The sequence below is a fragment of the Acomys minous genome (assembly GCF_964271855.1).
Source record: "Acomys minous genome assembly, chromosome: 13".
Taxonomy (NCBI): Eukaryota; Metazoa; Chordata; class Mammalia; order Rodentia; family Muridae; genus Acomys; species Acomys minous.
The window spans coordinates 68,901,454-68,918,316 of NC_140495.1; the positions used below are offsets into that span (position 1 = coordinate 68,901,454).

A 16,863-nucleotide genomic window follows, 5' to 3' on the forward strand; every position below is an offset into this window, starting at 1 on the left:
GAAGAAGACAGAATAAACTTTAGTTACCTCTCCATCCAGGCTCAAGTTTTACCATTTCTAAAATGAACATAATAGTCATAATGCAAGCCTTTGCTGCTTCACAGAGCTGTGAGAGACAGATGAGAGGGAAGGGTGGGAATCAGCTATGAAAACTATAAAGTGCCAAGTTACAGGGGAAATTCAATTTCAACAAACGCTGAATATGATATCCAATCCTTCCTTCTCCGTGACCAGGCTGTTAAGAGTTGTGCTTTGATGATGCAAGTGCAAGGATGCTGTTTGAATGGGGGATTCTGCCTTCACGGACTCCCATTACCTTAACTAAAGTGAGTCCCTTTTGATACTTAAAAACGTAAAAGCAAAACTGTACCAATATGAACCACTCAATAAACTAAAAGAAGTCTCCCTGGGGAATGACGATGACAGAAGGTATGGGATCCTCGAAGTCAAACAGTACTCTGACAGCTGAAGTAGACATTTTGGACTTCCTCGTCGGAACAATAAGAATCTTGGAAGAGTTTCAAATATTAGCATGATAGGAAACAAATTGTGCTCCAGGCCAGAGAATGAACTAAAAGATACATTAGCACCAAGATAAACTAAGGTAACAATCACAGAAGTGGACAGAATACAGATTCCATAATAAACAAGACTTAGCCATGGAAAATGGTAAAGAAAGAGGCATTAATAATGGCAACCGGAATTCTGACTGACAGAAAATATTAACAGCACTGTATCCAGTGTATAATGAGGCAATTTCACCAAATCAAATTTCAGCTACATAACACAAAAAAGAATATGAGTATGTATTGGAATGGTTAGTTGCTTGGCTCCTGCTGACTTCAGAAGTATTTTGTATGTCCTATCAGACTTCTCTCATGTGATAGAATCGTGAGAAATATTTTAGAATCGATTCTATACATGAACGAAGGTGACTTTTCTGCAGTCCATAATCTAGTTATTGATGGAGTTGGGATTTGAGCCCATTAAATCTTGTAGAGTTCAAGCCTGGTAACTGAAGAAGACTAGCGACTACACAAAGTCAAGTTCATTGGGAAACCAAGCATTCTGCCACACACACTAGTGGAAGAAGCTTGATGTCCCCCTGGATTGCATATCTACATTATAGAAAGCCATTTGTGAAAAGTGGGGTACACTTTGATGGTGATAATGTTACACTTTATGTTTCAACTTGTTTGGATTATAGGGTATCCATACACTGACCAATTATTGTTCCAGGTGTGTCTATGAAGGTATTTTCTAGGGAAGATTAGACTTGAAACTGGGCAAGTCAATAAAATGGATTACTATATTTTCTGGCATATAAGACAACTTTTTAACCACCACCCCCCAAATCCGTGCCAAAGTTGGGGGTTGTCTTATACCCTGGGTACTTACCTACAACTTTTCCCCCTTGCTTCATATGTTCAGGGCATATAGTAGGAGGTACCTATGGTGACTCCCATCTTGGTGCATGGATTATGAAGCAGGGAGGAGCAAGCTCCACATGTCTTCCTGTACCTTGAAGAGGAGAGCCTGAGCATGAGCATGGATTGGCTCTCCACCGGAATGTTCCCATTCAATTCAGAAGGCTGGCCTTCCGGTTGAGTGTGGAACATGCCTTAAAGGGGCAGTGTAGGCTGGGACTGGATTGCTGTTGTCATTTAATAAAGCATCTGACTATCTGTGCCCTGCCTGCAAATAGACACATGCCTGAGTCTGCTGCACAGGGTGTGCATTGGAAGAGGAGTAGTCTTATATAGCCTGCTATTAGAAGGCAGTATCGTGCCTTCAGACTCAGAGTGGATTCTCAGCCTTTGTCTCTCTAGGCTGCTACTTTTTTAACTGTAACTTATGCCATCAGTTCTCCTGATTCTCAGGCCCTTACACTTGAATTAGGGATTACATGCATTGGTTCTTCTTGGTCTCCAGTTTGCTGAGGGCTATCCATGGAGCTTTTCAGCCCCTGTAATGAAATTACTCTATTCCCAAGAAAATTGATTAACACAGTGAATTGTTAATCTACGAAGAAGATTGTAAAAAGAATACATTTTAAAAATACAAGGAAATCTCAAGTGCTGATTTTACTACTTTAGTCTACCAATAACTAAAATTCAGAACGAAGTACTTCACAGATATATATAATTTAAGAACTACCTTTCCAATTTGCCTTCTCTGGAATCTGAATATCCTATGTAACCAATTTTGCAACATAACAATAACTCTGCTTGTAGTGATGTCCTTGTCATTGGGTGAGTGACAGTCATGGCTATCCCCCTCCCCTTCCCCATCTCTTAATTACACAAACAGATGTAGCATTGCCCATTGACTAGAAAATTCTTGCCACAGTCCAAGGTAAAGGAAGATTCATGAGACTAACAACATATTCTTTTGCTACTCTCTCACCCTCATGAGGATAGAGAAGGGTCCTGCAGGCAGCACTCTAGAGTCTTCCTTCTAAAACAGAAAGACAACCAGACCGTCTCCCTCTTGAGCCCATGGATGAGCTTGCTCTATCCCCTTCTTGCCTGGGCTGGCCTGTAAGCAGTGAAGTCTCAAGTTCTCCTTACAGCTTTAAAGATAAGGAAGATAAGCAGCTCCTTGGATCCCTTCACAGCTTAGACACAAACAATTATTATCATGGCACTTCACAGCTCCATGGAAGTTCTCTTCTTGGTTTAGAACTAGATCTTTTTAAAATTATTTTGCATTTTGTTGTATTTTTAATATTTGTTTTGATAGAGCTTGCTTGGCATATCTCTTTTCTCCATAATATACAGATCATGTTTAAAAATTTTTGAGAATGTATTTTTTAATTAATTTATTCTTATTACATCTCAATGGTTATCCCATCCCTTGTATCCTCCCATTCTCCCCTCCCTCCCATTTTCCCCTTATTCCCCTCCCTTATGACAGAGGGGGACCTCCTCCCCTTGTATATGCTCATAGGGTATCAAGTCTCTTCTTGGTAACCTGCTGTCCTTCCTCTGAGTTTAAAATTTTACAATGAATTATAATAAACCAGAGTAGTTAGTAAGCAATGTTTGCATAGTAAGAGTAATTTAAGCTAAATTAGTATGCTGATATGCAATAAGTTTTGTGCTATTAAGTGCTTTTTTCAGAGAAGCCATACCCAGGAAGTCACAACAACATAGCTACCTAAACAATACCTAAGCGTGGGACAAAAACAAAACACAAAAAACAAAAACAAAAAACAAAAAACAAAAAAACCCAAGCCTGCTCACTTGAAAGGGGAATATCTCATGGATCCCCAACCCTAAACAAAGAACTGCAGACAACTATGAAATGCTGAGAACAGGAGAAATAATCTTCCCCAGGAAAGATCATACTAACCAGTTATTCAACACCAAGTGGTAAGCCCTGAAATATATATATATATATATATATATATATATATATATATATATATATATATATATACAAGTGACATCATAGGAACTGAGCTGGTTGTCCTTGTATATTTAGATCTTTGTATTTACAACAATTTTAGAAAATAGGTCATAAATTTCAGAAAGAGTAAGAATGGTGTATATAGTATGGGTCTGAGGGAAGAAAGGAAAAGGGGAAATAATATAATTACATCTTAATTTAAAAAGTAAATATGTGTAATTATAATCAAATCTTAATGCTCAAGGCTGATTGATGCTTCTTTGGCTATTGCCTCATATGTAAATATTTACACAGAAGAGTGGCAAGTCAGGTCAAGACTCCTGTGCTCCAGGACCCTCTGCCTGAAATTAGAAATCAACCTCTTCCTTCTACTGCCACTTGAAAAACATAATCAAGTCTTTTAAACATTACAAAATATTTTCATTCTAAATTGTCTTTTCTTTGTATTGAGGGTTTTGATTTTACCTAGTGAATCTGTTGATATTTTTCCCAGACAAATTAAATAAATTTTATGCATATTACTGTAGGCAATCCAGCTAAATCTTTTTGCAATTCAGAATTAGTAAAAATAGTTTTAAAAAGTTTCAATCTTTAAAAAGTGGTCAAGCTATTTTTTTTTTACAATTACACATTGTCTTCAGTAGTAAAAAAGACACCTCTTATGTTAAGAGAATCCTTTTTCATTCTCGGGCCATGTTGTTCTGGAAGACTTTCCATTCCATTGCTCCAGCAGGGACCTACTTGAAAAATAAGAATAACGCCTCCCCCATTGGCATAGACAATAGCCCAAATAGTCCACAATACAAATGCAGCCAAAACCACTTATAAGCCTTTTGTTCAAGCTTCCCATTAAACTATTCATGAAGCAAATATTTATCAAAATCCATTATGAGCGTTGGCCATATACTTGGCAATAGGGTTTTGTCATAATCAGAAACAATAACAAAAACAATGAAAAACATCTGTCCCCATGATGTACATACATTACTTTCAGAGGCAATGGATAAATAAAGCAACTATGAAAAATAGGCCCCATGTGATATTGATATATATATATATATATATTAGACAAGGTTAGGAGCTAAGGGCAGGAAACAGAGCAATGTATAATGGTAATGTTGGGACAAATGAAATTTGATCCAGGGTCAAAGAGCCATTTGGAAAGAGCTACTGTCTTCTATCTGGAGCCATTGGATCCCTGTTTCTGCCTCTGTGGGGGTGGAGTATGACTAAAAATGAAGTCAGCTTAGGGGAAAGGCCACCCCAGAGCTACAGAGAAGCAGTCTTAATGACGACATTAGAGCACCTGGACACAGCTGTGCTTCAAGTTTTCTCAATTAGATGAGGCAGTAAAAGCCTTTATTTTTTGTTTGAATTGGGTTTTCTGTCACTTGCAACCCCAAAAAGACCTGAGTAATGCCAACACTTTCAAGTATATATAGAAACCTGAAGTACCTTACAATGTGTTTCTAAGTGGGGTTCCTGCTGTACTTGGGTTATTGAAAAGCTCACTCTCCTTTCCAATTAGCAATATACACTTACACACAAATGCTTAAAATCAAAAGACCTTAAAAACACATTCACTTAAACAAGTTCCTTCAGTGTGATGTCTACAATGAAATTAGGAAAGCCTTTTATACACACTGGCCCAAGGTCAGTCTTATCTAGTCAAGAAACTACAAAAGGGGTGTTCATCACTGTTCACAAAATATTCTTATGTAGGGCATTATAAAAATGTTATTGAGCAGGACCCCTATGCCCAAATCTGCCTATCATAATGTTCTACTTGTAGGCTTCTAGGACCCTCTGGGTCCTTCTACTTTGCCTTTCTCCCATGATTCTCTCATCTAGAATCCCACTAGAATGTCCTCTCCTCTGTCTCAGTTTCCTGGTAAGTGAAGGCTTTCGTGGAGAGTGGGATATTACTTTCTCACATACTCTGGTGCCTCACCTTTGACCATGTCCCCTGGAGGGGGAGACCTGATGGCACTCAGAGGAAGGACAGCAGGTTACCAAGAAGAGACTTGATACCTTATGAACATATAGAGGGGGAGGTAATCCCCCTCAGGAACAGTCATAGGGGAGGGGAGTAAGGGGAAAATGGGAGGGAGGGAAGAACGGGAGGATACAAGGGAAGGGATAACCATTGAGATGTAACAAGAATAAATTAATAATAAAAAAAAAAGAAAAAAAAATAAAAATGTTATTGGACAAAACAGAGAGAATTTTCCTTCTATTTTTTCTTTTGTTTTGTTTTAACGATGGCGTTTTCAAAGTCATATGCCAAGAATGCAGTATGTATCTATGCTGAATGGAGACTAGTCACCTAACGAGTTTCCCAGGATCGGAAACCAAACTCAAAGCATATTCACTGCTGCTAACTGTATAACCATGACTCCTCACAGCATTCCAGCAGACTGCAACTGCAGTGTTGTGTTCAAGCTTGTCAGTCAGGAAGTACCTAGGCCTAGTGGCACACAACAGTATCAACCTACTCGGAAGCCTGAGGCAGAGAGGTCACAAGTTTGAGGCCAGTCTAGGTTAGACATCAAGTTTAAGGCCAACCCTAACAACTTAGTGAATCTCTCTTACAAAATTAAAATGAAAAAGAACAAGAATATGTGCAATCCCATGACAGTGCTCTTACCTAGCCTACATGGGCCTTAGGTTCAACCCACAATACTAGAAGAGAACAGGAATACAGGTAGCAGTGGTTATATTTTACATTTCCCCTCTCTTCCATTCTTTCCTCTATCTAAACTTGCTTCCCAGCCCTAACTAAAACAAAACAAAATACCAGAGAAAGACATTAGCTCTCCCCTTCAAACCAATTACAATCTTATTGTGCTTTCTCAAACAAGTAGTCAAACAGAATTTCTACTTCTGTAGCAACTACTATAACGATCTAAGCATAGAACAGAGATAATAAGTGCTGCATATCATATGAGAACCATACAATGTTAAAGAGTAGATGTCTCCTAAGGACTTACTAAAAGGATATTAATCCATTCTTAGATTAATCTTGGGAGAAATCTATATGCCAGACATGACTATGCGAGAAACACCAGGTTCAGAAAGAATCCTCAGGCATTAAGATGCATTGCCAGCACTGGTAAGCTGGTCATGGACTTTACATCTCCTTCCTATGTGGAAGAAGGTGTGAGGTCTTTATTTCCATATAAACAATGTGAGTTTTGGAAATGTAACTCCTAAGCTGCCTGAAAGACCAGAAAAAGAGGTTATGTTTCCTAGACTGGACATCTGGATATACACAATAACTGAGTTGCTCATGCCTCACAGGCAACAAAAAGAAATGGTATGTGGAAAGCAGAGAAAGGTGTGATGAGTGAAATTTTTTAGTATGTAGGATTTGTAAATTTCTAGATCGATGGCTGTTAACCTGTGGGTCACAACTCCTGTATTGGTCAAACAACCGTTTCACAGAGATCGTATATTTGATATCCTGTATAGAATATATTTACATTTCAATTCATAACAGTAACAAAATTGCAGTTATGAAGTAGCAACAAAAATAATTTCATGGTTGAGGGTCACCACAACGTGAGGAACTATAGTAAACAGCCCCAGCATTAAGAAGGTTGAAAGCCACTGTTCTAGATCAAATGAATTCTGGAAGTGGTAGCTTGGCTTAAATCAACTTTTCCTATGGAATCCAAGATCAACACTAAAATAGAAATTAGTGATGGCAATCCCAAGTGAGGCTTCTAAATTGTGGAATTGTCCAGGACAGAGCCCAACAATAAGGGAGTTCAGTAAAAAATATAAAATGAAGATAAAAGATGAAATATAAATATGGACTATGCTTCTATCACTTTTAGTGACTCAGCTGGATAGTTCCCAAGCCTCTGATAAGGTTGGAGACTAAATAGTTATATAATCACAATTAAGCTTAAGTTGTTTAATATTTTAGTAGATGTTATTAGGCCTAAGAAGTTGTTTTTAATTTGGTAATGTAAGTTAGGATAAAAATGATTTAGGTACAGAACTCTGAACTCACCAAGACAGGATAGTTAGTAAAACACTTTCTCCAAAATTGCCAACTACAAATGAAGTAGACATTATGAGTCTAATTCTTACATGATAGTTTTCAAATTGTTCTTAGTACTTATTGTTTATTATAGAAAGAGTGTTTTATTGGACTAAAAGGGGGAATTGTGGAGGGAATCTCTTGTGTCTGTATGGAAGCACTACCTGTCAATGAAAAGCTAATGGGCTTTTAGCTGGAGCAGGACATAAGGAGGTAGAAGTTCTCGGCGAGGGAGGGGGAAGTCTGGGCTAGAGCAAGATGAGGAGAGATTCTCCGCAGTATTCTGAGAAGGGCACATGAAACTAAGGAAAGGTAATCAGCCATGTGGCTCACATAGAATAGAATAAATGGATATTTTAAGTTAAATGTTAGTCAGGGAGCAAGCCAAAACTTATAGCCTAGGCATTTATTCTTATATAATAAAGTGTTGTTATTTCTGGAACTTGGGAATGGGAGAAAAACTGACAGTTACAGACCTGAATGGAGAGGAAAAGGGTGTTAAGTAGATAGGGCACTGGAGACTTAGAACTGGACAAATTACAGGTGACTTTTTAAATATGGGAAATAAGCTAGGCCATGCTGTGAAAGTCCAAGCAAACCCTTAGAATATGGATTAAGAAAGCAATCAGAAGAAATAAAAAAAATGGGTTCTGGTCAGAACGTTTTTATCTCTAGGATAGCCCTAAAATTATATCCCTTCCATTGTTCAGTCCTGTAGAGGTTTGCAAACCAGGCAGGCTCAGGCTCATTTCCCATAAGCCCCAACCAATAGTTTATGGTAATAAATGCTAGAGAAGGTAGAGAGTCTCTTCAGTACAGAACTGAGAGATACTAGCATCCCAGGAATAGGAGGTGATGAAGACAAGACAGGCAGAGGAAAGAGGAAGATGAGAAAACCTATAACATATACCAGAAAAATAGATTCTGTAAGGCTCCTGCAAGAAACTGAATCTTATAATTCTAAATAAAAAATTTTAATTTTCAATTTTTGAATTAAATCAAAACATTTTAGTAATGCCATATTTATTCATGCATACGAGCCATAGAAGCCTTTTCTGTTTTAAGGTTTGTGCTAGAAATTCAACAGCATGTGTTTTTTCATGTTCCTAGTGTGCTTTACTGGCAAATATTGCCTAATTATACCATATTTGAATGCTTTATTGGGTTTTTAATTTTGTTTTGTTTTGCTGTTTTGTTTTTTCTTTTGTTTGGGGTTTTTGCCTCTACATTTCAAGTGTCTTGAGATTTCAAAGATGAACCAAACCCCAATATTTAGTTTAATCAATTTAGAGGGCATATATGATTTGTCTGCTCAGGAATAAATAAATTCTAGGACTGACTATAACCCTTGCTTTTGCTGTTCAGAATCCCAGAATGCTTTACTTCACACCAGCATGTCCTTGAGCCCACATGCATGTGTACACACACATACACACACACACACACACACACACACACACACACACACAGCCCATAAATCTCATATTTGTCCAGCTTCCATGATTAAGGTAAAATTACATCTTCTCATAAAGTCCTGCTTTCAGGGTCTTGAGGAGTGTTCCAGGTGTAAAGAGGTGGTGTGAGCTGGGCCAATCAGAGTGTCTTCATCTCTTAACTGCCATACATGGCACTAAGACTTCTGGAGCTTTATGGAGTCTTCCATGATTTTTTTAAAAATTAACACAGAACTCTTCCTTTCTTCAGTGATAGAAAATAGAGGTCCATGAAAAACTAGGAATGCTAATGACCAACTGAAGAAGAGGATAAGGAGCAGGAGAGAGAGGGGCCAATGCATGCCGGAAGTGGTGAGCATGGGTCCTCCTGGTGCCGAGAGCAGTAGAGACGCTCCTGTTCATAGCCAGTTTCCTCCCTGCCAAGGCTTCAATTTAATTACCAGATTTTATATATATATATATATCTTCATCTAAAGTTATTTACACTGGGATTCTGTGTTGTTTCTTTTTCAGCCAAACAGTTTGAGCTTAACAAAGCTACATACAGAAAAGCACCATGCCACTGGAAGGGAATGGAAGATGGAAGAAAAAGTTAGAAGAGGAACAGATGAAGAAGGAAGGAGCAATGCAGCACCGGATGGACAAGATACGGGGTGAGAAAGGATGGATCAGATGGGACGGAAAACAATGCTGTGAAAATACATTGCTGAAATGAAACTGGCTCTAGAAAATTCCATACTACCCCAAAGAGCAGACTTCATCTGTCAGAGCATAATAGGCCTTGGGGAGATAAGGAGTCACACTGAGTGAGGTCTTGGGCTCCTCAAAAGCTCCAAACTCTACAATCAAAAGAATGCCTAATAAAGCTGTTTAAAGGCCTTCAGTTTTTATGCTTTATGCATGTGTGATGTACAGGATAGTCACGTGCCATGGAGCATGAGGGGAAGACAGAGGACAACACTGCAGAGAAGGTGCTCTCCTTACACCTTTATGAGCTCCAGAGACAGAGCTCAGATTGTCAGGCTTGAGTGGAAGTCTTTCCCTCGCCCCTTAACTGAGTTTTAAATCATAATTTCTACAGTGAAACTTTTTTTTCTTTCTAAGGAATTTTACTTTGGATGGGTAGTAGAGATAATGTCACTGAATTGATCCCTTCAGCAGCTTGACTTCAAATACTCTCCTGTTTATGGAGCCCCCAGCGGCTCTTCTAGGAAATGTGGACTTTGTGAAACACAGTATAAAAACCACTGACCAGGAAGGTCCTGCTATGCACACTGCTTTATGAGCCCTACACTATGCTTAAAGATGGCACCCCCTCCTTAGCAATTGCAACAACAGAGCACAGTATGGAGTTTGTCAAAACTCTAGAACTGAAATATAGATTTCTGGAAACTCTACAAGAAACATGAGCCACTTGTTTCTGTAAATAGCTCCTTTTCTTTTTTTCACTCCTAGAAAAATATTATGCTTATAACAGTGTCACGACTACTTTCCTCAACCGTTTCCCTCATAGAAGCTTTTCTCAGAAATTTCCATTTATATTTAATGCCTCTATCTTGTAATTCCTTGAGAAGGACAAAGGCGGAAGTTCAGTCAAGGCCGTAAAACTACTTTTCTTCTAAGAAACTGTCAGCCAAATTTCTCAGGGAGGAAGTCGAAATGAAATGAGAGACATTGATAAATTTCCCTGCTGAACAATCAATAAAAGCCTCGCTGGCCTGCTCAGCCCCCCCACTGTGGAGGCAAAAGCCATAATTACATTGTCAAAAATTCAAGTTACCCAGGCTGACACGACCTCTTTGAAAAGTGACAAGTGATTGGCACTCAGTTTGGGTGGTGGAACTGGAGTGGCAGGTGCAAAAGGCAAGAGGGTGGCTAAGGCTAAACGCAAGAGTGGATTTTCTTTCCTGACTCCAAATTCTCAAACCACACAGACATCCAACCCTAAACCCCTTGGACACATTAACTTATTGGAGTTGTGTGCTGGTTACTAAGTGATCAACACTCCTCCTGCCATGGAAAACATACCTTGTCTTGCTCTAATTCCAAATACACAGAAAGACTCAGCTATATATGGGTGTGTGAGTGCTAGAGTGTGTTATTTTCCTGCATTAGGAAAAAGCCAACAAATGTGTTTTCAACGCCAGCTTTCCGTGTGACAGATGAACAGCACAGCCCGTTTGCCTAGCAGTTTTAATCTATGATAAAAATCAACTGGAGCAGAAGGGTTACAAAGGGCGGTAAGAAAGAATGCGCTAGAAGGGAAGCGCTGGGGAGAATGACATGACTGACATGCGGACTCAGTTGTGTGACTCCATATGACCCATGCTGGAGCTAAATTAGAATCCATCAATCCCCTTCCTCCTAGACGCTAAGACTCAAGGCTGCAAGGGACTCTGGTTACTGGACAATGCCTGCCTTCTGGCTACCCAGGACTCGTACAATTGCTTTCTGAGAAGATTTCATTGTAACCACACCTAGAATCAGTGGTTGTCCTGTGCCAGGAAGCAAGTGTACCAGCAGAGATTAAAATCTAAAGGTGTCCACTGGGTGGTGGGAACAGAACGGAAGGTGCCTCAGAATGTTGTTGCCTCATGAGCTCCAGGCTAAATCCTCTCTGACTGATGAAAGGAGATATTAATTAATAAGATGAGAAAGTGGTAAGCAGAGCAGGCAACACGCCACATTTTCAATTAGAAATGGTTGTTCCCTCGAAATCTCCTAACTTCAGAAAGAGAATAAAAAGCTACCTGGAACTCCATCCCCTATGATTGTGGTGGGGAAAAAAAATATAAACAAAACAATAAGAATGAACTCTGTGGTTTTTAAGTCCATTGCTCTAAACCACCTAGTAAGTACGAAGTGTAGGATGGTGACTCTGTTTACTGGTTTTATAGAAATTAATTTGTTCCAAATCCTAATTTCTGATTCCACAATATTCAGTGCACCTATGAATCTCCTAGGTTAGTCACTGCATCAAAATCAATTGACATAAAATTTCTTCTGATATGCATAGACCTGCTCAGCCCCATCACCACGGCATCAGACTTTGTGGATGAGAGTCAGAAATCTAGGTTTATAAATGCTCCCTGGATTAGTGCTTTGAGATTCACCAAAGCTGGCAGATCTCCTCACTACGTACATCTTTCCTGGCATACTAACAAAGTGGATTTCACCTCATTAGGGACTTCCTGAGTAGAAGGAAGTGAATCAAGATCTCCACTCTTTGGAATATTTGACAGCAAAAGAAAATTAGTCCTTTCTAATGCGTGACTACCCCCATACCCACTTTTGCCCAGTGAAATTATGTAATGATTTTAACCATGATACACTATCATGCCTGAAGGAGAATCTACTGCAGACCTCACGTGATTAGAGAAAAGAGGAAATGGGATGGTTAAGGGTCACGTGTGACTGTGAAGCTCTGAAAAATGGGTGAGAAAGAATTCCTTATTATCCTTCCCACACACACACACACACATAGGCTATTTATTTCAGCTAAATGGGGTAGAACTATCATATTAAAGAGGGCATAGGCTATTCTTTCCCATGCCCAATACTCAATATCTGCAGTTTAGGTGAGTTTCTGGTCATATTTTGTGGAAAGGTATGAAGAGAATGTAACTTTGCCTTGGGCAGGGACCAAGGTGAAAGTAGTCTTGGGTGGCTTTGTCTCCACAAACTGATAAAGATCTTAGATAGACTGAGAGAGAGAGAGAGAGAGAGAGAGAGAGAGAGAGAGAGAGAGAGAGAGAGAGAGAGAGAGTATTTCATTGCAAAAAAGACCATAAGCCAGAGAGAAAGAGGAGAAGGACTTTGGGGAACCAGATAGAGAGAAATCAGAGGTTGTGGCTCATGGTTCCTGGAGTTGGACTATGGTGGCTTGGAGGATTCCTCCAGGTCCGGTTCATAGACTGTGCAGATTCTTCTGTCAGATAAGAGGAACTGCTAACTCCTGAGAACTACAGCAGGGGATTTGCCCCACGGAACTGATACCTAGACATTTCGTTCTTGTTCTTCTTATTCTCCTTTCCCTCTTATTTAGGGTAAACGGGTTGTAAGGGAGGTACATTCCTTTAATAAAGTCCTAATAAAGTAGAATCTTTAAGGAATTGGAGCCAACAGGAAGGGCTTTGGGGATGAGTATCATGTTAATGACAGGTGTGAAAACACAAAAGAGGTGTGAAAAGATGAGCAGCAGGAGGAGGAAGGTGGTATTAAGGAAATAAATGAAAAGAAATATAAAAAGAAAAGCAGAGGGGAAAATACACCTCCTTGGGATCCGGGAGTATCATATAGACACCCTAGGAATATTTCCCATAATCTCCAAATATCGGAAATACATCATTAATAGAGATACTTACTTTAATTGTAGCATATTGAACATAGGTAAAGCCACTGTAGATTTTCATTAACTTGACATTTCCTTATTTATAAAGACTTAAGAGCCTTTGGAACATTTAAAATATAGGTGTATTTGGTATATTTATGAGTGTTTTCACTGATAATTCATACTTGAATATGAATGTTCAAATCAAAGAGGGAAACATGTGGAACAAATTCTCATCTTTCTCATTTGAATTCCAATTTTTAGAGGAGTCAAGCAAGCCATGAGCACTATAGGTGAATAAATGACCAGCAGATGAAACACTTAGAGACCACAGCTAGTGTTTGAAAAAGCAGAAGATGGTAACGAGTTCTAAGTGAGAGATCCAGGAAGATAGGATGAAAAGAATAACACTCAATGGGATTGCAATTCTGAATTCCCATCCAGATGAGTGACTGGTATTTAACAGTACAAATGTTGGTGTTCAGTTTCTACACTAGCTTACCCAGATCCAGCTAAAGACAAGTTTTGGCTTCCTCTTAAGGAAAGATTTTACAAGAAGAATCTAGGGAGTATTTTTTTTACTAGACAACAATTTGGTAACAAAATCCAGACAGAGGAAATACCAAACTCTTCAGTATAGCTACCAACTCATATCTAAAACAATTCTTCTATTATAAGTGGGTTCCACTTGTCATGTGAGCACAAAAATGTTGATGTTAATGACATTGGGCCACTTAAGATCAGGCCACTGCCTTGGGTGCACATTCTAGTGTGGCTTCATCCTGGTTGGTTTTGTTAGGGGGAGCTGGAATTGTGGTCTTACCCTTGTTATGCAAGTATCATATTCCTGAGCTATCTCTCCCATCCTGGACACACACTTTTGTTCTGTATTTGACTAAGGCCAGACAACCAGTGTGTATAATTATCTGCTGAAACATCCACTTAACATTTTCCAGTTGATATCAGTATTATACAAAGAAAGAACTGAACAGTAACAAGATGGACTTGTCATTACTTGGTTTGTGATACCAAAGTATTACCTACAGGGAAATATAGGTGTCTTCTAAATGTCAGATTTTACTGAGTCAAGCAGCAACTACAAATGTCAGGCTCCCATGTCCCCCCAGATGGGGAGGCCCAGGGGCACTCAGAGGAAGGATGGCAGGCTACCAAGAAGAGACTTGATACCCTATGAGCATATAGAGGGGAAGAAGTCCCCCTCAGTCACAGTCATAGGGGAAGGGAGTAAGGGGAAAATGGGAGGGAGGGAGGAATGGGAGGATACAAGGGGTGGGATAACAATTGAGATATAATATGAATACATTAATAAACTATATTAAAAAAAAAACAAATGTCAGGCTCAATGGCTTGCTTCAACAGAGGTTTTACTCTTCACTGGCATATCCTACTGTAGTCATCAACCTCTTCCCAAATTAAAATAATTGCCCGTACATGGGATAGTCTATTCTTAAATGAAAGACAGGTACCCAATGGATAAGGAATCACAGCACTTAAAACCTCTACTTGCCCATGAAGTATGTTATTTTTGCTCACATTCAGCAATCCAAAGGATATCTGTGGCTAAGCTCACCCTCGGTGGGACAGGAAATATAGTTCACACCCAGCGAGGCACCGAAAGCAATCTGAAGGTGAGCAAAGGCATCCAAACCCCTTACAGGAACCATAGCACAGTCTGCCACAGATAATAATAATCACATGTGGGCTGGAAAGGTGGCTTATCGGTTAAGAGCACTGGATGCTCTTCCAAAGGATTTGGACTCAATTCCCAGAACCCACATAACAGCTCACAATTGTGGGTGATTCCAGTTCCAGGAGATCTGACACCTGCATGCAGTCATACATTGAAGCGAAATATCAATATGCACACAAAAATAAATAATTTTTAAAAAGACAAAAAAGTAATAATAATTAGATATGTCATTTTAATTGAGCTATCCAGACTTAGATTTGTTAATTTTTTTATAAAAATATGTGTTGTGAAATAATTGACTGGCAGCCTCGGCAACTAATTACTAGATTGGTAAAATAATTTATCAGTGTTTGTTGTCCATATATTTGCTAGAAGCAGACCCAGTTCAGGTTTTTGGTTTTGCTGTTTGTTTGTTTGTTTGGTTGGTTGGTTGGTTGGTTGGTTTTTCTAGACAGGCTTTCTTACCCTTGGCAGTCCTGTACTTGCTTTGTAGACTAGGCTGGCTTTGAACTCACAGAGATCCACTTGCCTCTGCCTCCCTGGGTGATGGGATTACATGCATGCGCCAACACACTCAGCTCAAGGTTTTGAGGTCTTTTGGGTTTTTAAAAATATGTTTTGGTTCTTTTGGAGTTACCTACTTACCATGCAGGGAAAGAGTTCCATTCCTCACAGCCAAGAACTTGACTCCATAGGGATAGAAAGGAGTAGAGTGGTAACTTCCATAGAGTTTGATCTGAGCTTTGCCTTGGAAAGGCTTGTCTTCAGATCCGATATGGAGTTCTCCACCATCTGTAATAAGGATGGAGTGGGCTCTGAGCTCAATGGGTCCTGGCTCCATGAAAATCAGCTTGCCACCTGACAAACAAAAAGCAAGCTGTCAATCTCCAGGAGAATGAGGCTCACCCTGTTTGGGCAGTTCCAGTGTGATGAAATTGCTTTGGTTTATATACCTCTTACAGACGTTGTACTTAGTATTTATTGACACTCTGCTCCAGAAGCACTATAATGTAGATCAGACATCCATGGATAAAAACATTATATCTTTAAGCCAGTTTTCATAAGATATTACTATTTTCCAACTGTAGCTTTGATAATGAAGTTTTTCTGCAACAATCCAAATATCCAGCAATTTACAGTAGGCTAAGTAAATGGTGAGGTTGCCCACAAACCACACACATAAGAGCTAAGGATAGAAGAAAATGTGCTAGAAGCAAAAGAATTACAATAAAAGAAAGCAATGGGACTACCATTGTGGGTTTTGTGGAATTCTAGCTAGTCAGTGTCCTCCATACTTGCTTTCATCAACCAACCTTAAATTAAGAGCTTTTCCTCAAGGGATGGAAACGGCAAGCCTGTCACTCAAGACTTCCTGTCATCCCACACCCTAGGTTACAAACTGGGGGAGAGGAGGTTGGGACATAATTAGATCCCATTCATTCCAGTGGAGGCATTCTAAAATCCCTGAAGAGAGTTCCAGCGCCTCAGCCCACATGCTCGGCTCCAAAGCCTTCACTCTCTGCCTTGTTTCTGACTTCCCTTGATTAGGAACCTATCCAAAAGCTTCCAAACAATTTGCTCTCTAGAGAAAAGTTTCTTTCTGTCATTAGAATGAAAAAAAGAAAACTTAACTAACTTAACATCAATCTGTTCAGATATCTCCATTTGTATAACATATGAAAATAAGATTACAGTAACATTATTGTAAGAGTAAGTAATTAAGTCGTTTTAAGGAAAATTATTTTCTTCTTGCTATCTAGTTGGTCTATGTTTCACATAATATATCAATAATGTCAGCATCAGTTATAACTTTATGGTAATTAAAGTATCTCAGATAAACGCCTAACCAGAATGAGCTGTACAACCTCCTTGATGTAAGCTTATTGCAAAGATACTAGATGGCCAGAGA

The 16,863-nt window shown here is 39.2% G+C and overlaps 1 protein-coding gene across 7 annotated transcripts in view; it reads right to left on the bottom strand.

Annotated features, from left to right (window-relative positions):
* The window catches only part of PKHD1 (PKHD1 ciliary IPT domain containing fibrocystin/polyductin), a 443,479-nt gene that overhangs the window by 279,056 nt on the left and 147,560 nt on the right, over positions 1 to 16,863 (bottom strand). For all 7 annotated transcript variants that reach the window (XM_084755074.1, XM_084755077.1, XM_084755075.1 and 4 more), the window contains one exon: positions 15,600 to 15,812. In XM_084755074.1, coding sequence (XP_084611200.1) covers positions 15,600 to 15,812 — 213 coding nt within the window. The remainder of the gene's footprint in view (positions 1 to 15,599; positions 15,813 to 16,863) is intronic.